Source organism: Scyliorhinus canicula, chromosome 9, assembly GCF_902713615.1.
Source record: "Scyliorhinus canicula chromosome 9, sScyCan1.1, whole genome shotgun sequence".
NCBI classification, from domain to species: Eukaryota; Metazoa; Chordata; class Chondrichthyes; order Carcharhiniformes; family Scyliorhinidae; genus Scyliorhinus; species Scyliorhinus canicula.
Window position 1 is genome coordinate 86,670,806 of NC_052154.1, and position 23,687 is coordinate 86,694,492.

Genomic DNA, 23,687 nt, shown 5'->3' on the forward strand with positions numbered 1-23,687 from the left:
ACCTGGCATGTCAAAATTGGTGAAAGGCTGTCAAGTTCGTCCACCAGTACCAGGTTCTTGAGAGGTCGTGGCTGAAAGAAAAAGGTATCTCCTTCTTCCAAAGGCATGGCTGAGGAGAACTCCGGCTCATCATCATCATCTCCTAGATGTGCAATCTGATAAAGGTAACTGGAACAGGAAAGAGGCAGCATTTACTGATCTGCATAACAAAAGCTTTCTGAAGAATAATTTATTCATTAACAAACAAAAATTCTTGTTTGCGCCTACCTGGAAACTTAAAAATCCCTTCATGGAATGTGCAAATAAAACCCTGTGGATGCTGGGTCAATTGAAATTTAAGACTGACGTAAAAATTGGGCATGGGTATCAAAAGATATGGAGTAATCAAGGTGGGATGACGGGTCAGGTACAGGCAGTTAAAATGAATGTGTTGCCGCTATTCCTGTTTATTTTCCAATGCCTGCCTATTTTCCTGTCAAAAGCATTTTTTAGAGAGATTGAAGTGATGATTAAGTCGTTCAAATGGGGAGGGAAGTTGGTCAGAATTAGAAAGGTGCTACTACAGAGAGGAAGGCAGGCAGGAGGTTTGGGTCTTCCGAAGCTGATGTATTATTACTGGGCGGCGAATGTGGAGAAGGTATGGAGCTGGGTTAGAGGGGCTGACTCCCAATGGAGGAACGTTTGTGTAGGGGGTTGAGATTGAACGCGCAAGCAACAGCGCCGCCCCCGACGAGATACTCAGTGAGTCCGGTAGTAACAGATTTGTTGAGAATTTGGAGGCAGTTTTGCCAGCACTTCGGGTTGGGGGCAGGGTCAAGGGAAATGCTGATTTGGGGGAACCATAGATTTGAGTCAGGGTATTGGGATGGAAATTTTCGGAGATGGGAGGAGAAAGGGATTTGTTTCTTGGGGGTCGGTTTGCAGGATTGAAGGAGCGAAGTATGGCTGGAGCAGGGGGAAATGTTTAGATACATTCAGGTTCGAGACTTTGCCAGAAAGGAGATACAGAGCTTCCCGGTAGAGCCGGCTTCCACATTGCTGGAGGAGATGATGACGACAGGGGGGGGGGGGGGGGGGGGGGGGGGGAGATGATTGGAGAATGGCGTAGTGTCGGCTATTTTGGAAGAGAGGGCACTGCTGGAAGGGATCAAGGCAAAGTGGGAGGAAACTGGGAGAGGGTATGGAGGAGGGGTTCTGGTGTGAGGTGCTCCGGAGGGTGAACGCCTCCACCTCATGCGCAAGGTTGGGGCTGATACAGCTGAAGGTGGTATACAAGGCACACCTCACGAGGTCGAGGATGAGCCGGCTCTTTGAGAGGGTAGAAGGTGTGTGTGAACGTTGCTGCGGGGCTGCCCCGCAAACCACGTTCATGTTTTGGTCCTGTCCAAAGATGGAGGGTTACTGGAAGGAGATTTTTAGTGTAATCTCTAAAGTGGTGCACGTGAAACTGGACCCAGGCTCTCGGGAGGCCATATTCAGGCAGTCGGACCAGCCGGGGTTGGAAACGGGTGCGGAGGCAGATGTTGTAGCCTTCGCCTCGTTGATTGTCCAAAGGCGGATCCTGTTAGGTTGGAGATCAATCTCTCCACCCTGTACCCTGGCAACGGGACCTGCTTAAATTCCTGACTCTTGAGAAGGTGAAATTTGAACTGAGGGGAAGGATGGAGGGATTCTACAATTCATGGGCATTATTCATTATGCACTGTCGAGAACTGGATTACATCAAACATTGGGGATTGGGGGTGGGGTGTTGGGGAGGACTGTATGTGATAATGGTGACTGTGGGTGATTCCTGATTCCTTGTCATTTGTTTACATTAACATACGGGCTAATGTTTTTGGGGGGGGGGGGGGGGGGGAGAAGATGGGATTGTTGTTATTGATATGGGAATTGACATTGCATTCGATACAGATTATTGTTGGGTGTAAATTTGGGAGAAAATGTGAAAAAGGAGATAAATAAAAATATTTTTAAAAAAGATATGGAGTAATGTCAGGCATGTGGAATTATGGTATAGCCATACGATAAGACTGAATTGTGGAACAGGACCAAACGGCTGAATAACGTACTCCTAATCTTGTGATATGCAAAGGAAGACACTCGTGAACTATAATCATACTGGTGCTCGACTCAAGTAATTGGCAGAGGGTGATTGGGGAGAAAAATTACCCGGCAAGTTATGGTGACTGCCAATGCACATCCTGAAAAGACGGTGAAAGCAGACTCAATAACTTTCAAAAGGAAATTGCATAAATACTTGAACGGGAAAACTCTGCAACACTATAAGGAAGCGGTAGAGTTGGATAGTTAATTCAAAGGCAACACAGGCACACTGGACCAAATGCCCCACCTTCTCGTCTGTATCATTCAATGTCAAGAAAATACTGATTAGCCACAAAGCTAGTTCCATCACCACTAGCATGAAAACCGATTCCCATGGGCCATTTGCTGCCTAAAACCCAGAAATCTCAATCAAAGCTCAGACAAACCGTTTTATTTTAAACATTATGCAAATTAATGGGAAGCTGGGTTAAACGTTTGAGCGAGGGCAGCATGGTGGTGCAGTGGTTAACACGGCTGCCTCAGTGCAAAGTTCCCAGGTTCAATCCTGGCTCTGGGTCACTGTCTGTGTGGAGTTTGCACGTTCTCCCCGTGTATGCGTGGGTTTAGCCCCACAAACCAAAGATGTGCAGGGTAGGTGGATTAGCCACGCTAAATTGCCCCTTAATTGGAAAAAATGAATTGGGTAATCTAAATTTTCAGGAAAAAATGTTCTCCAAGGAATTCAAACATTTAGACAGTTTCATTGACAGATCCAGACCACAGGCAGCATGGTGGCACAGTGATCAGCACTACTGTCTCACAGCACTGAAGTCCCAGGTTCGATCCCGGCTCTGGGTCACTGCCCGTGTGGCGTCTGCAGTCGCCCCATGCTTGCGTGGGTTTCGCCCCCACAACCCAAAAGATGTGGAGATTAGGTGGATTGGCAAAGATAAATTGCCCCTTAATTGGAAAAAAATAAATTGGGTACTCTAAATTTAAGAAATAAATAAATAAAAACAGATCCAGACCACCAGATGCTTTCAAGCAACTAATTATTCATCATCTTGTTCATGAATAGAGGAGATATAGAAGATAAAAATAACAGCTATTTAATTGCTGCAACATCCACTGTGACTCACTGATTGCCAAATTCTGATGCAACAAAGAGAAATCCGGTCTTCAGGACACACATGGCAGTTGACACAGGAACAGTGTCAAAATACTTCAGCCTAATTTCAGTCACCTGTAAATATGCAAGAGCATGGCTTTAGAAAACAGGGCAGAAACTTGATCGCAGGAAAGGGGTGTGTGTGAGAGAGAGAGAAACAGTGATACATACATCAGAAACAAAAGAACCATGGAGTCGCTGGTTGGGTTGCTCCTGCCAGAATCTTAGAATAGAATTTATTGTGTAGGAGGCCCATCAAGTCTGCACCGGCTCTTCGAAAGAGCACCCTACCCAACCCCACATCTCCACCCTATCCCCATAACTTAGTAACCCCAGCCAACACTACGGGCAATTTTGGGCACTAAGGGCAATTTAGCATGGCCAATCCACCTAAGCTGCACATCTTTGGACTGTGGGAGGAAACCAGAGCACCAGGAAGAAACCCACGCACACACGGGGAGAACGTGCAGACTCCGCAGAGACAGTGACCCAAGCCGGGAATCGAACCTGGGACCCTGGAGCTGTGAAGCAATTGTGCTAACCACTATGCTACCGTGCTGTCCTGAGTTTTAGGTCCTTTCCACTTGTTTTTTGTGGGGAAAATTGCATGAAACGTTGCTCCTCTTGAGAGTAGTAGGGGGAGAATGGCTGAGAACCTGTGGATAAATTAGGAGAGGAAGGATTTGAGTGTCAGTTCAAGCACAATGAAGGGTGTGGGCAGGGAAGATGCGGGGGGGGGGGGGGGGGGGGGGGGGGGGGGAGAATATTACGGTGGATGCATGCATTGACAGAGGCAAGGTATTGAGATGGGTGGAGGTCGCACTGGCGAGGCACAGTGACCAGTTCACCTCCCTTGAAGCCAAAATGGAAGATTAGAATAGGGGCCCCGAGAGCAACTGTGGAGGACCTTGAGAACTGGTTTGATAAAATATACTCTTTGTCACAAGTAGGCTTACATTAACACAGCAATGACGTTACTGTGAAAAGCCCCTAGTCGCCATATACCAGCTCCTATTCGGGTATACGGAGGGAGAATTCAGAATGTTGAAATTGCCTAACAAGCATGTTTTCGGGACTTGTGGGAGGAAACCGGAACACCCGGAGGAAACTCACACAGACATGGGGAGAACGTGCAGACTCCGCACAGACAGTGACCCAAGCCAGGAATTTTTTTTTTTTTAAAGTTCAGACAGGTTCTAAATTGGTTCCGCTGTTGACGACAGTCCTGCTTCTGTTCTCTCCAAAGAACTTTCTCGGGGAACCCAGTAGTGCTGGCCTTGCTAAAAATACAGAGACAACTACGCAGCACTTTAAAGCACGCAGATTCAAGGATGATACCGATCAGGGACAACCATTTGTTTGAACCGGCTAGGATGGATGCCAGATTTAGGTGATGGGAGGATAAGGGGGTGGCAGTAATGGGGATGTGTTTCTGGAGGGGGCAGCTGGCGAGTTTGCGGGAATTAGTGGAGAAGTCTGGGCTCGCGCAGTCGGAGGCATTCGGGTACTTGCAAGTCCGGAATTTTGCGAGGAAGGATTATTTGCGATTCCGATTGCACCGCCTGCATCATTGGTGGAGAGGTACTGCATTGGCTGTGTTGGAGCAGGATTATATGTCAGGCATCTATGGGAGGCAGCTGGCAGAGGATGGGGCCTCGATGGAGGAGATTAAAGGCGAAATGGGAGGAGGAGCAAGGGTGAAGTGGAGGAGGGTGCGTGGTATGAGGCTTTGTGGAGAGTGAATGTCACACCATCGTGTGCGGGGCTCGGGCTCATCCAACCGAAGGTGGCACGAATGAGTCGGGAGTTTGAGGGAATAGAAGATAACTGAGCAGTGTGGGAGGGTCCAGCAAGCCACGTACATATGTTCTTTTTTTTTTAAATAAACAATTTTATTGAGGTAGTTTTTGGCTTTATAAACAGTTACAGACATCATCAGAAAGGAAGCAAAAAAAGGCAAAAATGTGCAAACATCCACGTACTTTCAATACTTCCATCATACCGTATTGCACAAGCCCGCTCCCCTCCCACCCGTACTACCCGCCATATTTTCCCTCCTACTCTACTCTACCACCCCCCCCCACCCCCTTCCCCCACTCAGTGAGCTGACGCTCACTCTCCCGCAAAGAAGTCAATAAATGGTTGCCACCTCCGGGTGAACCCCTGCACAGATCCCCTCAAGGCGAACTTAATTTTTTCCATCCCCAGGAAACTTGACATGTCCGCAAGCCACCACTCAGTCTTCGGGGGCTTTGAGTCCCTCCACGCCAATAATATTCGTCGCCGGGCTATCAGGGAAGCAAAGGCCAGCACATCGGCCGCTTTCTCCCCCTGGACGCACGGGTCTTCCGAAACCCCAAAAATTGCCACCCCTGGACTCATCACCACCCTTGTTTTTAGCACCTGGGACATGACCCCCGCAAATCCCTCCCAGTACCCCCTCAGCTCAGGGCATGCCCAAAACATGTGCACATGGTTCGCTGGTCCTCCCGCGCACCTAGCGCATTTGTCCTCTATCCCGAAAAATTTGCTCATCCGAGCCACCGTCATATGGGCCCGTGTGAACGACCTTAAATTGGATCAGCCCGAGCCTTGCACATGTCGCAGTCGAGTTTACCCTACTCAGGGCCTCTGCCCACAGCCCATTCTCCATTTCCCCGCCTAGCTCCTCCTCCCATTTAAGTTTCAGTTCCTCTGTCTGGGACCCTTCCTCCCTCATGAGCACCTTATAAATACCCGAGACTCTACCCTCCCCTTCGTCCCTCCCAGAGACTATTCTGTCTAGGATCCCCATTGGCGGGAGGCGCGGGAAAGATGGGACCTGTCTACGAACAAAGTCCCGCAGCTGTAGGTATCTAAAATCATTTCCCCCTACCAACCCAAATTTCTCCTCCAAGCTCCTCAAACTCGCGAAGCTCCCTTCCAGGAACATATCACCCACCCTTCCCGCCCCTGCTCGCCGCCATACTCGGAACCCCCCATCCATACTGCCGGGGGCAAACCGATGGTTGTCGCAGATGGCGCCCAGACAGACGCCCCCATCTCCCCCACATGCCTCCTCCACTGGCCCCATATCCGCAGGGTCGCCACCACTACCGGGCTGGTGGTGTACTTGGCCGGCGGCAGCGGTAGAGGAGCCGTGACCAGGGCTTCCAAGCTGGAGCCCCTGCACGAAGCCGCCTCCACCCGCTCCCAAATAGACCCCGTACCCACCATCCACTTCCTTATCATAGCGATGTTGGCCGCCCAGTAATAATTGACCAGACTTGGCAAAGCCAGCCCTCCCTCGCTGCGGTTCCTCTCCAACATCGCCTTCTTCACCCGCGGGGACTTTCCCGCCCAGACAAAGCTCATGATCAGCCCGTTAACTCTTTTGAAGAAGGACTGTGGGATAAAGGTCGGGAGGCACTGAAAAATAAACAAAAATCGAAGGAGGATTGTCATCTTTACAGTCTGCACCCTCCCTGCCAGCGACAGCGGGAGTGCATTCCATCTCCGAAACTCTCCCTTCATTTGCTCCACCACCCTGGCCAAATTTAACTTATGCAGCTTGCCCCAGTCTCGTGCCATCTGGATTCCCAAATACCGGAAATTTTCCTCAACCAGCCTAAACGGTAGCCCTCTCAATCTGTTCTCCTGGCCCCTTGCCTGGACCACAAACATTTCACTCTTGACCGTATTTAATTTGTATCCTGAGAACTGGTCGAACTCCCTCAGCATTCCCAGTATAGTTCCCATCCCGGCCACTGGGTCCGACACGTACAGGAGCAGGTCGTCTGCGTAAAGAGAAACCCTATGTTCAACCCCGCCCCTCACCATCCCCTTCCAACCCTCTGCGGCTCTCAGCGCAATCGCCAGCGGCTCTATGGCCAGCGCAAACAGCAGCGGGGAGAGCGGGCAGCCCTGCCTGGTCCCTCGGTACAACCTAAAGTACTCCGACACTTCTCTGTTGGTCCTGACGCTGGCCCTCGGGGCCTGATATAATAATTTGATCCAATCCACCAATCCCTCCCCGAACCCAAACCGTCCGAGCACCTCCCATAGATATTCCCACTCCACCCGGTCAAAGGCCTTCTCGGCGTCCATAGCCACCACTACCTCCACCTCTCTACCCGCCGGGGGCATCATTATCACATTGAGCAATCTCCTCAGATTGGCCGCCAGCTGCCTACCTTTCACGAACCCCGTTTGATCCTCCCCAATCACCTCCGGTACACAGTCCACCATTCTACCCGCCAGTACCTTTGCCAGGAGCTTGGCATCTACATTAATCAGGGAGATTGGCCTGTAGGACCCGCACACCTCCGGGTCTTTACCCTGCTTTAATATCAGAGATATGGTGGCTTGTGACATCGTCGGCGGCAGGGTCCCTCTGTCCCTTGCCTCATTGAAAACCCTCGCCAAGACCGGGCCCACCAGCTCAGAGAACTTCCTATAAAACTCTACTGGGTATCCATCCGGCCCCGGGGACTTCCCCGACTGCATGGCCTTTAGGCCCCCCAATACCTCCTCTACTCTAATCGGGGCCCCCAGCTCTTCCACTCGCCCCCCCCCCCAACTGTTGGGAATGTTAACCCATCCAGAAACCTTTTCATCCCCTCCGGTTCTTCTGGCGGCTCCGAAGTATACAGCTTACGATAGAAGTCCCGGAATACCCTATTCAATTCTGCCGGATCCTCCACTTTGTGCCCCCCCTCGTCCCTCACTCTACCTATTTCCCTGGCCGCCTCCCTCCTCCTAAGTTGCTGCGCTAACAGTCTGCTAGCCTTTTCCCCATACTCGTACACCACTCCCCTCGCCTTCCTAAGCTGTTCCACGGCCCTGCTCGTGGATAGTGCCCCCAGTTCCGCCTGTAGCCTCTGCCTTTCCCTGAGTAAAACCTCCCCCGGGGACTCCGCGTGCTCTTCATCTATCCGGCCCATTTCCCTGACCAATCTATCCATCTCTGCCCGGTCTGCCTTGGCTCTATCGGCCCCAATTGAAATCAGCTCCCCCCGCACTACTGCCTTTAGCGCCTCCCACACGGTCGCCGCTGAGACCTCCCCAGTGTCATTCACCTGCAGGTAATTTTTTATACATTTCCGAAGCCTCTCGCAGATCCCCTCCTCCGACAGCAGTCCCACATCTAGCCTCCATTGCGGGCGTTGATAACTCGTTCCCCCGAACTGCAGGTCCACCCAATGCGGGGCATGGTCTGAAATGGTAATTGCTGAGTATTCCGTGTTCTTTACCTCCCCCCTACAGTCCCTGCTTAGCACAAAGAAATCTATCCTGGAATATACTTTGTGGACGTGCGAGTAGAACGAGTAGCCCCTTCCTGTTGGCTGTCCCTCCCTCCAGGGGTCCACTGCCCCCATTTGCTCCATAAACCCTTTCAGCTCCCTTGCCATTGCTGAGAGTCTACCCGTTCTGGGACACGACCGATCCAAAGTCGGGTCAAGGACCATGTTAAAGTCCCCTCCCATTATTAGCCTGCGAGAATCCAAGTCCGGGATCTTCCCCAGCACTCTTTTAATGAAGTCCACGTCATCCCAGTTCGGGGCATATATATTCACCAGCACCACTCTTCTCCCCTCCAGCCTGCCCCGTACCATCAGGTATCTGCCCCCCCTGTCTGCGGATATGCCCTCTGCCTCAAATTGCACACGCTTGTTGATCATGATTGCCACCCCTCTGGACTTAGAGTCCAAGTCCGAGTGGAAGACCTGGCTAATCCAGCCCTTCCTTAGCCTGGTCTGGTCTGACACTTTCAGATGTGTCTCCTGCAACATAATTACGTCCGCCCTCAGGGCCCGCAAGTGCGCGAACACCCGCGCCCTCTTAACCGGCCCATTCAGTCCCTTGACGTTCCAGGTGATCAGCCTGGTCGGGGGGCACATCCCACCCCCCCCACCCCGCCGGTCAGCCATAGCCTTTCTCGGGCCGGCCCCTGACCCGTGCGTCGCGCCCTTCCTGGCCCGCCCTATAGCTGCCTCCACCCTCGACCTCCTTTCCAGTGCCTATTTCAAGTCCCTCTCCCGTCAGCAGAACAACCCCCCCCCTCCCCTAACCCCATCCCCCGATACCCCCACCCCTGCCATCTACTGGCTATAGCTTTCACGTACATATGTTCTGGGCATATCCTAGTTAGCAAACGTTTGGGGCTCGTTCTTCAGCACCATGTCGGCGATTTTAGGCAGGGAGTTGGAGCCAGGCTCCCTGGAGGTCACATTCAGGGTGTCAGAACTGACCGAGTTGGGAGCGGCAGATATTTTAGCCGCCACCTAGTCGATTGCTCGCAGGCAAGTTTTTCTGGAGTGGAGGTCAGCTTTTCCACCCAGTGCCTCAGTGTGACGAGGGGACCTCCTGGAATTTTTGTATGTGAAGAAAGTTAAACACACGCTGAGAAGGTCGATTGGGAAGTTCTATGTAAGATGGGAACTGTTTGTTATGTATTTTAAAGTGTTGGTCAGCTGTTGGGGGGGCAGCTGTTTTTGTGTTTTGCAATTATATATAAATTTTTACATGTTCAACAAAAAGATTGACAAAAAAAAAGAACCATCAGTTTTTCAACGTACCCTGTCTAGTACAGGACAAGGTAAAGTGCCTCTCTTGACATCAGCAGCATTTCAAGTCTTTATGCAATGGGCTTCAGAAAATTAATTGACAAAAGAAAAAAAACTTTTGGCAACAAAGGAGTAAAATTAAAAATCTTTTAAAAATATGCTATCAGTTTTTTAGAGAAAGGTGAAATGCATCGTTCAATGTTTACTCATTCTTGTATTTTACAAAGAATGAGAAAGCATTAATTATTTCCAAAAGAAATCCACATTTGCTGCAAACAGTTTGTATGATACATCGTCTTCCAACTAAGAGTTAAGTGACAAATATACTTGAACTGTCTTTTTGATTAACTTGCATTAGTGAACCATTCCAGACCGGGATACTGATCTGAACACACTATAATAGCCTTAATTAAATATAAAAAATGAAAGAAAAAGGCAGTTTAGTTGCACCCAACATTAATGTTTCGCTGGTTGATGCAATGCATGGTGTGTTAAAGTACCGAGTGTTGGGTAATGGTCAGCCTTGCTTGGCTCTTTTTGCTATCAGCTTTCACTGCTGGCTGGCAGTATATTGCTTCATCATTGGCAAGCCCTCCCTGTAGTGCCTCCCTGTGGCGACATATGTAAAATGAGTATGTTACAGATCCAGACTAAGCGACAGAGAAGTCGGAGGAAACCTAGCTCCCAAATCCATGGCATACAGAACCACCCAAAATCCAGAATAAACCCCGACAGAAAATCCAGAATGGAGTCCCGTAAACAGTAATCTTTGAACTGTCAGGAAGCTTTCCAGCAACTCCTGCAGTAGAGCTCGGAACAAAACAGTAATGGTTTCATCCTTTCCTTTGGACAATACTAGCAATGTCGAGAGGAGTCGCTGATGCTTTGGCAACTTGGGATCTGCTTACCATGTCCTCGTCCGTTTCCAGTGTAATTTTGAAGATGTCCCCTTGTTCAGTCTGTGCCAGAAAGAAGAACATGGACTTTGTTTTATGCGTAGCAGAGCAGACGAAGATCATTCCTCGCTCGGGATCATCCAGGTCATTCTGGAAGGGAAAGTAGCCATCATATTCAAAGTGTCACATGTAACGGTACCCCAAATGGTATGTTGCCTCCCAGGTGCACGGATCAAGGATGTCTCAGATCGACTGCAGAACATTCTGAAGGGGGAGGATGAACAGCCAGTTGTCGTGGTGCATATAGGCACCAATGATATAGGTAAAAAACAGGACGAGGTCCTACAAGCAGAATTCAGGGAGTTAGGAGCCAAGTTAAAAAGTCAGACCTCAGAGGTAGTAATCTCAGGATTGCTACCAGTGCCACATGGTAGTCAGAGTAGAAATGAAAGAATAGGCAGGATGATTGCGTGGCTTGAGAGATGGTGCAGGAGGGAGGAGTTCAGATTTTTGAGACATTGGGACCGGTTCTGGGTGAGGTGGACTACAAATTGGACGGTCTACACCTGGGCTGGACTGGAACCAATGTCCTTGGGGGTGCTTTTGCTAATGCTGTTGGGGAGGGTTTAAACAAATGTGGCAGGGGGATGGGAACCAAATGAGGTTATTGGAGAGTAAGGAGGTAGTAACTAAAGCCTGTAAGGAACTGGATCATGAAGTCAGTGTGACTAAGGGGAAGTGTAGGCAGGGACCAGAAGATAAACGCAAAGGGACTGGTCATCTGAGGTGCATTTGGTTTAATGCAAGAAGTGTAGTAGGTAAGGCAGATGAACTCAGGGCTTGGATTATGCCTGGGAGTATGATGTTATTGCTATTACTGAGGCTAGGTTGAGGGAAGGGCATGATTAGCAACTAAATATCCAGGATATCGATGCTTCAGGCAGGATAGAGAGAGGTAAAAGGGGTGGAGGAGTTGCATTACTGGTCAGAGAGGATAGCACAGCTGTGCTGAAGGAGGGCACTATGGATGACTTGAGCAGTGAGGTAATATGGGCAGAGCTCAGAAATAGGAAGGGTGCGGTAACAATGTTGGAGCTGTACTACAGACCTCCCAACAACGAGCGTGAAATAGAGGTACAAATATGTAAACAGATTATGGAAAGATGTAGGAGCAACAGGGTGGTGGTGATAGGAAGCTTTTATTTTCCCAACATTGACTGGGATACACTTAGTCAGAGGTCTAGATGGAGCAGAATTTGTAAGGAGCATCCAGGAGGGTTTTCTAGAGCAGTATGTAAATAGTCCAACTCGGGAAGGGGCCATACTGGACTTGGTGTTGGGGAATGAGCCCGGCCAGGTGGTTGAAGTTTCAGTCGGGGATTACTTCGGGAATAGTGATCACAATTCCATAAGTTTTAGAATACTCACGGACAAAGACGAGGTCCTAAAGGAAGAGTGCTAAATTGGGGGAAGGCCAACTATACCAAGGAGCTGGGGAATGTGGATTGGGAGCAGCTGTTTGAAGGTAAATCCACATTTGTTACGTGGGAGGCTTTTAAAGAGAGGTTCATTAGAGTGCAGGACAGACATGTCCCTGTGAAAATGAGGGTTAGAAATGGCAAGATTAGGGAACCATGGATGACAGGTGAAATTGTGAGGCTAGCTAAGAGGAAAAAGGAAGCATACAGAAGGTCTAGGCGACTGAAGACGGACGAAGCTTTGGAAGAATATCAGGAATGTAGGACCAATCTGAAAGGAGGAATCAAGAGGGCTAAAAGGAGTCTGAAATATCTTTAGCAAACAGGGTTAAGGAAAATCCCAAAGCCTTTTATTCATATACAAGGAGCAAGAGGGTAACTAGAGAAAGGGTTGGCCCACTCAAGGACAAAGGAGGAAAGTTATGTGTGGAGTCCGAGAAAATGGGTGAGATTCTTAACGAGTACTTTGCATCGGTATTCACCGAGGAGGGGGACATGACAGATGTTGAGGTTAGGGATAGATGTTTGATTACTCTAGGTCAAGTCGGCATAAGGAGGGAGGATATGTTGGGTATTCTAAAAGGCATTAAGGTGGACAAGTCCCCAGATCCGGATGGGATCTATCCCAGGTTACTGAGGGAAGTGAGAGAGGAAATAGCTGGCGCCTTAACAGATATCTTTGCAGCATCCTTGAACACGGGTGAGGTACCGTAGAATTGCTAATGTTGTCCCTTTGTTCAAGAAGGGTAGCAGGGATAATCCAGGTAATTATAGACCTGCGAGCCTGACGTCAGTGGTAGGGAAGCTGCTGGAGAAGATACTGAGGGATAGGATCTATTCCCATTTGGAAGAAACTGGGCTCATCAGTGATAGGCAACATGGTTTTGTGCAGGGAAGGTTATATCTTGCGAACTTAAATAGAATTCTTTGAGGAAGTGACAAAGTTGACAGATGTCATATACATGAACATCAGTAAGGAATTTGATAAGGTTCCCCATGGTAGGCTGATGGAGAAAGTGAAGTCTCATGGGGTCCAGGGTGTACTAGCTAGATGGATAAAGAACTGGCTAAGCAACAGGAGACAGAGAGCAGTAGTGGAAGGGAGTGTCTCAAAATGGAGAACGGTGACTAGTGGTGTTCCACAGGGATCCGTGCTGGGACCACTGTTATTTGTGATATACATACATAAATGATCTGGACAAAGGTATAGGTGGTCTGATTAGCAAGTTTGCAGATGACACTAAGATTGGCGGAGTTGCAGATAGTGAAGGGAACTGTCAGAGAATACAGCAGAATATAGATAGATTGGAGAGTTGGATGGAGAAATAGCAGATTGAGTTAAATCCGGGAAAATGCGAGGTGATGCATTTTGGAAGATCCAATTCAAGAGCAAACTATACGGTAAATTAAAAAGCCCTGGGGAAAATTGATGTACAGAGAGATCTGGGTGTTCAGGTTCATTGTACCCTGAAGGTGGCTGCGCAGGTCGATAAGAGTGGTCAAGAAGGTATACGGCATGCTTTCCTTCATCGGAAGGGGTATTGAGTACAAGAGTTGGCAGGTCATGTTACAGTTGTATAAGACTTTGGTTCAGCCACATTTAGAATACTGCATACAGTTCTGGTCGCCACATTATCAAAACGATGTGGATGCTTTGGAGAAGATGCAGAAGAGGTTCACCAGGATGTTGAACTGGTATGGAGGGCGCTAGCTATGAAGAGAGGTTGAGTAGATTAGGATTATTTTCATTAGAAAGACTGAGGTTGAGGGGTGACCTCATTGAGGTCTACAAAATAATGAGAGGTATAGACAGGGTGGATAGCAAGAAGCTTTTTCCCCCAGAGTGGGGGACTCAATTACTAGGGGTCACGAGTTCAAGGTGAGGGGAGAAAAGTTTAAGGGAGATATGCGTGGAAAGTTCTTTACGCAGAGGGTGGTGGGTGCCTGGAACGCATTGCCGGCAGAGGCAGACATGATAGCGTCATTAAGATGTATCTAGACAGATACATGAATGGGCAGGGAGCAGAGGGATACAGATCCTTAGAAAATAGGCGACGGTTTTAGATAGAGGATCTGGATATGGTTTTGACAGAAATCATTCCACTGGGATTTCATTACAGGTTAACCATCATAAAATATAAGAGTTTTATTTAGCCTCTCAGTTGCCCACTCCCCATTTGCCTCTTAAAACTGACTCATACTGGTTTGCAGTTTTACAGGTAAGAACTACGCTCTCGTATCGCACGAAATGACCTCGTTTCATTTTTCAGCTGTGCAGTGTTAGGTTAGACCCCAGGGGGAAAACAGCACCAAAAATATGTCCACATTGAACATTTACATCAGGGATCATTGCATAGTGATCAGATTGTACTCCTCCTTAGCTCAAAGAATTGGAAACTAAATGAAACACAACCTTAGCACAGCTGGGGATTGAATCTGCTAACTTTGACTATGTGAATTAGGACATTAAGGAAGGAATTAAAAATACTGAGAAACAGGGCAGCACAATGGCGCAATGGTTAGCATTGCTGCCTCATGGCGCCGAGGTCCCAGGTTCGATCCCAGGTCTGGATCACTGTCTGTGTGGAGTTTGCACATTCTCCCAGTGTTTGCGTGGGATTTGCCCCCACAATCCAAAAATGTGTAGGCTAGGTGGATTGACCATGCTAAATTGCCCCTTAATTGGAAAAAATGATTGGACACTCTAAATTTATAAATAAATAAAAAATACTGAGAAACTAAAATATATACACTTGATATTTAGTCACTCCCTTCCTCAATATAGGAACATGACAGGCCAAACACAATATAATCAGTATAAAACAGTCCTTGTCCCAATGCAGCAAGACCTGGACAACATTTGGGCTTGGGCTGACACGTAACCTCTGCACCACACAAGTGCCAGGCAATGACCATCTCCAACAAGAGAGACTTTAACTATCACCCCATGACATTACCATCGCGGAATCCCCCATTATGAACATCCTGGGGGTTTACCATTGACTAGAAACTGAACTGGCCATATAAATACTATGGCTACAACAGCAGGTCAGAGGCAGTGGTATAATGGCATTGTCATTGGACTACTATTCCAGAGACCCAGGGAAATGCTCTGGGGATCTGGGTTCAAATCCCACCATGGTAGATGGTGAAACTTGAATCAACATATACAAGTCTAATGATGATAATAAACCCATCTGGTTCACCAATGTCCGTTAGAGTTGGTGGAACTTTGCTGTGTTTCATGAGGTAACAGCAGTCTTGACACTTTAAAAATAACTCTCTGGCACTGAAAGTTTTGCGGACGCATAATGGATGTGAAAAGTGTGATTACAAAATGCAAGTTATTTCTCCAGTATCCTCAGCCAGTATTCAAATTAGATACAAGTCGAAATATTTTTCTGTGCTTTAACCATGAATGCTATATTTCTGCCATAGGCAAGGATGTACAAAGTTAACAAACTTCTTACCCTCCTCCTGGGGATGGGGCACCGGATGTCAGGCTGGTCCCCAAAATTTTTATAAGTGATGTAGTTTTCAGAGCAGATTAGTACACCACTCGGTCCATCAGAACCTCCTGGAACTGGAGTAAAGAAATATTTTAATTTAGATATTCCAAAGAGAGGACTGGACCCCATTCTTGAAGTTTCAAAATAGGCACAGAGTAAGGAAGTTAAGTTGCATCACTAATTGAAATAAAGGAAGAAGTTGAAGAGGAATAGATGAGAAATGAATGCAGAAACTCCTAGGCATAAACAGCGGGCCGGTCAGTATCCAAAACGACTGGTCAATGTTTCCAGAGTTTGTGTGCCAGAGTTTGAATATTTTCCTGCCTGAAACATTGTCTTTTGAAATGAAAAAACGAAAATCGCTTATTGTCACAAGTAGGCTTCAATGAAGTTACTGTGAAAAGCCCCTAGTCGCCACATTCCGCCGCCTGTTCAGAGAGGCTGTTACGGGAATAGAAACGTGCTGCTGGCCTGCCTTGGTCTGCTTTCAAAGCCAGCGATTTAGCCCAGTGTGCTAAACCAGCCCCCTTTTAAATCCCTTTACGCTGATGGGCCTGTTTTTGCCAACATATTCTATTCTCAAATCATAAAGCTCAATGCAACTTTGATCTGGACCATATTGCCTGCGAGGAGCAGCTAAGAGCAGAAGCAAGAGACAGCTGAACTCACAATCACTGACGGGAGTTTGGGAGTAGCAACTCACAACTCAATTTTGGAATTCAATTTTTAAGTATTTATACATTCCATGACTTTGCACGGTGAGGGAGAAAGCCTGCTCTTTTATTCGACCCAACAGCAGTGACCCACCCCACAGGCAGCAAAGCTAGATATGCTCGGCGCTCCTCTTGCTGCATTGAATTTCTCTATCTGTCACGCTGTCAACATGCTCAAGCATAATTCTCTCCCTCCTCACATCCTCTCCAAAGCCTCATCCTCAACTAAGTCCTGCTCAACATCACGACCTACTTTTGCTCAAGCCAGTGTTGGTGAAATAAAGTAATTCTGAAATCAGCCCGAAGATGAGACCTAGTTATTTATGAATATCAGGTTTACCGTTGCATAAATGAAATGAAATGAAAATTGCTTATTGTCACGAGTAGGCTTCAAATGAAGTTACTGTGAAAAGCCCCTAGTCGCCACATTCCGCCGCCTGTTCGGGGAGGCTGTTATGGGAATCGAACCGTGCTGCTGGCCTGCTTTCAAAGCCAGCAATTTAGCCCTGTGCTAAACAGCCCCTGAAAAGCTTTGACAAAATAATTATAACCACAGAAGCCAGGGAGTTACAAAGTTCCGGACAGCAGGCACAATTATTAAGCCCATTTTTCAATATTTTTGTCATTGATCTCATGGAGACCTGATAGGGAAGTACCCAAGCACAGCAAGGCATAAAACGGGGAATAGAGAAGATAGCGGCTTAGTCACTCATCCATTTTCCCAGTGGGTTAATTGTCTGCCCACTCTCGGTCAGGCAGCGTGCAGCATGACGTAAGTTTCGTACAATTGGTCATCCCAACCCCCATCCATTCAAATATCAATCTCTCAAATTAGGTAAAGGTTACTTCAGCTGGTAATGGAATTCCTTTGTATTTCTTGGACAGTGTCAACATCTACATCCACTTTGATGTAGGTTTAGACACAGAGGACAGTTTCCCTAACTTTGCTGAAGAATGTCAATCGTGACCTCACACTGACACTCCGTACCACAACACTGACATGTCCTGCCGAAGTAGCCTTTCTAAAATTAATAATTTAATGTCAAGTTAGGTTTTTTCATTGCCCAGGTTAAAATAGAAATAGTTAAAATTGCCAAGACCATTGCAGCCAAATAAGTCTTTAATGCCATCAGCCTGGTATAAATGAAAGGTCAGTGGCTAACTAACTGTCCCAGTCAGTCGTCCTACATTAACACCAATTTCATCGTGCCAATGCATACATGTAAAAATGCAGGATAATGTTGGGAGAATGTTTTCACTCATAAGAAAGCGGAGGGCCAAAGGGCAGAAGACGCAGAATAAGAGGGTGCTCCTTTAAGCCGGAGTTGAGGAAGAATTTCTTCTCAAAGAGCAGTGAATCTTTGCAAGCTGCGGAGGCCAAGTCCCTGAACATATTCAAGGCTGACAGCGATAGGTTTTTAATCAGCAGGGGAATGAAGGATGCCAGAGAGAAGGCAGGAAAGTGGACTTAGAGATGATCTTACTAAATGGTGGAGCAGGCTCGAAGGATTGAATGGTCTACTCTCGTTCCTATTTCTTATGGTTAACACAAATGGCAACATGCATTTGGTTAGCCAAAACAAATTGTAATTTATTCATGCACTCCAGTCTGAATCCACCGGCACTCTCAGCATACCTGTAATGAGGAAGTTGCCATGTTCCTCCAGAGGTTCACTGTACTTCCTTACAACGTGATTCAGGCCCAAGTCTAACTCATAGAATGTCAATGTCTGTTGAGTGTTAGCAGCTGCTTCACCAGTAGGATCGCTGTCTGCCTCCTACAAATAAGAGATAAAATTTCAAGCAAAGAATATAGGCTGTTAACAATTTAACGAAGCAGCCCTTTTAATTCCCAGAATTTTATCACTGAAAATACAAAGAATGATTTCTCATTATGCATTTGAACATTCAATGGAATTGAGACAAGATGTACTTTCCTCATCTGTTGGCGACACGCGTAGTGGCCATCGTTTATTTCTGAACCTATAAACTTGACAGACTGAGGACACTGCACATGTACTTGGATCACATTCTGCACCCAATGTTGGTTAACAGATAGCCACCAGGACTGGACAAATTAAATTTGGGACCTCCTTTGCCTGTACAGTCAGACAATTTTTTAACCACAAGATCAACAGTGGAGTTCCTAAAGCTCCTGGTTCCAAAGTACCATAAAATCATAGACGTTTACAGCACAGAAAGAAATCTATTTGGCCCTTCAGGCCTCAGCAGGCATTCTTCAATGCAGGAAAACCCCGTCACTCTGTGCTCAGTGTTCATAGAATCCCTACAACGCAGGACCCATTCAGTCCATCGAGTCTGCATCAACTCTCTGAAAGAACACCCTACCTAGGCCCACATCCACAGCCTATCACCATAACCTCCCCTACCCTTTTGGACACTAAGGGCAATTTATCATGGCCAATTCACATAATCTGCACATCTTTGGACTGTGGGAGGAAACCGGAGCACCCGGAGGAAACCCACGCAGACACGGGGAGAACGTGCAGACTCCGCACTGACAGTGACCCAAGCCAGGAATCGAACCTGGGATCCTGGAGCTGTGAAGCAACTGCACTAACTACTGTGCTACCATGCTGCCCATTATAAAAGAAAGAAATAGCTAATGATGACAGAGATGGTCCAAAGCTCAATCTGGAGAGAAACATGACACTGAGGCAGAAAACGTTCTGTTTCAGCCTCTGACAACTGCCGATAAGAGGGATGGAGTTGGTAGCTAGAGAGCAGAGTTTGCAGCAAGGACTGAAGATGGTAGGTTCCAATGTTTAATTGGAGAAGATTTTTGCCCAACCAGTATTGAATGCCAGACAAGCAGCATGTCCTGTGGACGGCACAGTAATAGTGGTTAACACTATTGCTTCACAGCACCAGGGTCCCAGGTTCGATTACCCCTAGGGTGACTGTCTGTGAGGAATCTGCACGTTCTCCCTGTGACTGCGTGGGTTTCCTCTCAAGTGCCAAAAGACATGCTGGATTTTGTTTATTGTCATGTGTACCGAGGTACAGTGAAAAGTATTTTTCTGCAAGCAGCTCAACAGATCATTAAGTACATGAAAAGAAGACATAATAGGGCAATACAAGGTACACAATGTAATTACATAACACTGGCATCGTGTGAAGCATACAGGGGTGTAGTGTTAATCAAGTCAGTCCATAAGAGGGTCATTTAGGAGTCTGGTAACAGCGGGGAAGAAGATAAAAAACAAAGGTTAGTAATAATGTTAGTCTTGCGAATTAAATTTTAAAAGATTAGAACATTATAAGATAAGTAAAAAGAGGATCTGTTAGGGAGAGCTCGCAGAGAGTCGCCACGCTCCGGCGCCATCTTGCAGTTAGGTAATTTGGACATTCTGAATTATCCCTGTGTACCCGAACAGGCATCGGAATGTGACGACTAGGGTCTTTTCACATTAACTTCATTGCAGTGTTAAGCTTACTTGTGACAATAAAGATGATTATTATTATGATTCTGCCAGGTTTCAGAGTTACTCTGAAAGCGTTAGAAGAAATAAAACCACTTCAAACTTCAGCGTAACTATTTTGAACACCCAGACCAGGCCTGGCACAGGATAGTCCCCACACCCCCGACTAATATCTCAGCATAATTCCAACACCCACTTCGGACGTTTCTTTGATGTAACGAAAAATGTCGAACTACAGAAGCATGATCAGACAAAAATTGATACGCAGCCAAATAACAAGGCATTAATTGGGTAATTAAATGTTTGGGGAAAAGGTGGGATTTTAATGAGTGCCTTAAAGGACAAGAAGCCAAGACATTTAAGAAAGAATTCCAAAGCTTAGAGAATAAACAATTGAAGGCATAACTACAAAAGGGGGGGGCAAAGGAAGTGCTCAAAGCTAGCAAATGCAGAATTCTCAAAGGGCAGGATGGCACAGAGATGGGGAAGAGCAAGATTTCAATGGCATTCACACAGGAGATGAAAATGGCAAATTTGACATGTTCAGAGGACTAGAACCAATGCAACTCTACAAGCACAGGAGTGATGGGCGAACAGGACTGTCAAGGGATAGGATACAGGCTTTGTATGAGTTGAAGTTTATAGAGGCTGGAAGATAGGAAGCTGGCCAGGAGAGTATTGGAAGACTCAAGCCTGAAGGCAACAAAAGAATGAATGAGTTTTAGTTACAGGTGGGCTACGGGAGGAATGCAGACAGGCAATAGCATGAAGAAGTGGAAGCAGGCAGTCTTGGTGATGGAGAGGACAATGAGCTTTCTAACTCAGTTTGCAGATCAAATAGGACACTGATTGACAAAGATCTGATTCAGATTCACATCAGTGGTCAGGGAAGGGAATGGAGTCATACGTCTGAGATAGGACCAAATACGATGGCTTCATTCTTTCAAATTATTTATTGGATGAAATTTATGATCAAAACATAAAAGCAGTGCGAAAAAGTTTAGGCAATGACAAGCTTATGACTGCTGGATCAGAGTTACGAGAATCTCCCCAAATATATTTTTCAGAGAAGAGACATGGTTCACATCATTTAATCAGCAGTACACAATGCTCACTCAAGCCTGATCCTTTTCGCACTCGGCACCAATACTCAAGACACATCAGGGGTCACTGAACTGCTATCAAGAATGGAGGCCTTGACTAACTGAATCGGAGTTCAACACAGTCGGATTGAGATAGCTGATCTCAACCAGCTCCTGTAATCTGCCACAATGCTTCAGACTCCTGTTCTATATAACTCCAGTTTCATTGGCAGGCATTAGATGCCTTTAGTATATTTAAAATTTGTTTTAGAATGTTACAATAGTTGTATTGAACTACATCAATGCTCCAAAACTCATACCTCATAGTCCATCTCAAGACAAGCAAACATAGGATTCTCAAAGCCCACATCCACACCAACCACATGATACACCAATGTGTTTGCTTTGTGTGCTTCCAGTGGTGAGGAGATGGTGAGACGAGCAGCAGCATCTCTGTTCAGAATATAGACCAGCTTTTGCTTCTCAATGGCACCTGGTAACACACAGATCGTTTAAGTTACAAAACCACAGGACACAGTAATTAAACAATTTGCTCTGTAAACATATATAAATCCCAAACACATGGTGGACAAATGTACACCTGTAATAGTGCTCAACCACACATACTAGATTATAGGATAAAAGCAAGTTACTGCGGATGCTGGAATCTGAAACCAAGAGAAAATGCTGGGAAATCTCAGCCTGTCTGGCAGCATCTGTATAATCTACGAGATTAGAAGTATCTGTTCACAGCACGAGTTGGTCTCATTGATTATTACTAGTTAGTCGGTTATTACTGGTGCCCTCACTGTTCCAATTAATGGGAGCGAGGTGGCAGGAAGAAATTATCCTGGATTCCTGAACCCAATTACGGTGTTAGTCAAACAGATTGTTGCTCCCACTTTTAATGTTTATTCAAGGGACATGAGACAACAGCAGGGTAAAAAGGAGTTGAAATACAGATCACAATCTAATGGAACGGTAGCGTAGCCTCAAGTCAGTTCCTGTCCTCAGGTACATTACCACTCACCTATCATAACGGCACGGCCTTTCGGGTCAACTGCTAGGTACTGTCCAGGTACAATACGGCGGCATCCACTCTTCCCAAAGGTTTCCTGATGGACCTTATCAAAAATATTCTTGGATGGCTGATATTCCAAGATAACAATCCTACCAGAGTCACTACCAACTACAATGTAATCTGTGGACAAAAGAAAATAAAGTTTGGTAAATGCTTGTGAATCTTTCAACCAAATAAACTGAAATTATCAATCCAAAGACAACTGCAGTTACACGAACAGTAGCAAAATGCCATCACAGCAGTTTCAGAATTTGAATTTAATAACCTAGAAATAAAAAACTGCTATCAGTAAATGTGACCCCAAAACTTTCAGATTGTTATAAAAATCTAACTGATTCACTCTGTATTTCAGGAAAGGGAACCAGTCAGTATCAACTGGCCTGCTTTATACGCAATTCATCTCACACCAACATGGTAGACTATTAACTGCCCTCTGAAGAACATTTGGACACTGCCATCTTCCAAAGGCAAGAAGAGATGCCAGCCCTGCCTGTTAACTTAAAGTTGCTCTGACTAGGACTTTTACTAAGAAAAAGAAGCTGGACTGGAACTAAAGGACTCGGGGCTTTCAGACATTTTGTGTGGCGGCGGTTTGTTAAACTATCCTGTACTGTAATGTTTTATCTAAGATTGTTTTCAGCCTGGACAGAGAGTGGGGGTTGGAGGGCGCACTGTTTAGGGTCCTTTGGGGGGATCGCAATGGGGGGGGGGGGGGGGGGGGCCTGTGCTTGGTACCTTCTGGTGCGAGATCGGGGCCTCTGATGGGGGGATGGGCTAGGGGCTAGTCACGGGACTTGAAAGGGCTCGGTGGGATACAATTAGGTTAATGGGTCCCTGGTGGGTGGGGGGAGGGCCTGAGCGCTGGGACGGGAGACAGGTAGGCGCCAAGGGCAGGGGTCAGTGTGACTAGCGTAGGTCAGGGGGCACCAGGGAGATCGGAGGGGGGGGGGGGGGGGCTAGGGCCAAGCGCAGGGCTGACCTGGCAGGCCAGGCTTGGGGGAGTAGGGGAGACCAGGCCCGGGGGGGGGGGGGGGGGGGGGGGGGGGGGGGTTAGGGCCACGTTAGCTTAGTGTAGTTGAACACGTGTGGCATGGGTAAACAGAGCTGGCAGGGAAAGTGCCGTATGGAAGGATTTTTGGTTTCAACATTTATTAACATGTTTATTCTTTCCCACTGTTCGTTTTCACTATGTTAAGGCTCTTTGCACAGGGCCATTTTTCGCTTTGTAACTGTTACAAATTTGTGTTAAATAAAAAACTTCAAAAAAAAAAGAGATGCCAGCCCTGCTCGCTACATTCTGCTGCAGTAATTTGAAAGTGAATGCAGGAGCAGAGGCTATGAAGAGCAGGATGTTGGGATTAAAATGAGCGACTAGTTTCTTCGTTCTGGCCAGTGCAGACACAATGGTCTAAACAATGGTGCAGAAATGGCCTTTCTGCACCATAACTTTTCTATGGTTCTATATTCAGAATGGCTGCTGGAATACCAAAGACATCCTAAATAAGGGCAAGTTTAAATATTAAAATAACCATCTAGACAAAGACTAACAATATCATGCACTATTCATTGCATGTTTCTAAAAGGTTTTGGACTATAACAAATCAAATTACAAAATGTTAAATTAAGGATTTTTCTAGTTAATACGTGACAATTAAAAATTTATCCTGAAATTAACAACCCTACATAATTGACTGGTATCCAGCCTACAGTTAAAAAGCACACACAATTT

At 46.7% G+C, this 23,687-nt stretch overlaps 1 protein-coding gene across 3 annotated transcripts in view; it reads right to left on the minus strand.

Annotated features, from left to right (window-relative positions):
• The window catches only part of sf3b3 (splicing factor 3b, subunit 3), a 73,388-nt gene that overhangs the window by 44,338 nt on the left and 5,363 nt on the right, over positions 1 to 23,687 (minus strand). For all 3 annotated transcript variants that reach the window (XR_005461859.1, XM_038807107.1, XM_038807106.1), the window contains exons 4-10: positions 21,908 to 22,078; positions 21,198 to 21,370; positions 17,989 to 18,130; positions 15,601 to 15,713; positions 10,665 to 10,802; positions 3,183 to 3,286; positions 3 to 168 (exon numbers count right to left, since the gene is read on the minus strand). Coding sequence is in view for 2 of the 3 variants with exons in the window: in XM_038807107.1 (XP_038663035.1) it covers positions 3 to 168; positions 3,183 to 3,286; positions 10,665 to 10,802; positions 15,601 to 15,713; positions 17,989 to 18,130; positions 21,198 to 21,370; positions 21,908 to 22,078 (1,007 nt within the window). In the remaining variant the exon portion in view is untranslated. The remainder of the gene's footprint in view (positions 1 to 2; positions 169 to 3,182; positions 3,287 to 10,664; positions 10,803 to 15,600; positions 15,714 to 17,988; positions 18,131 to 21,197; positions 21,371 to 21,907; positions 22,079 to 23,687) is intronic.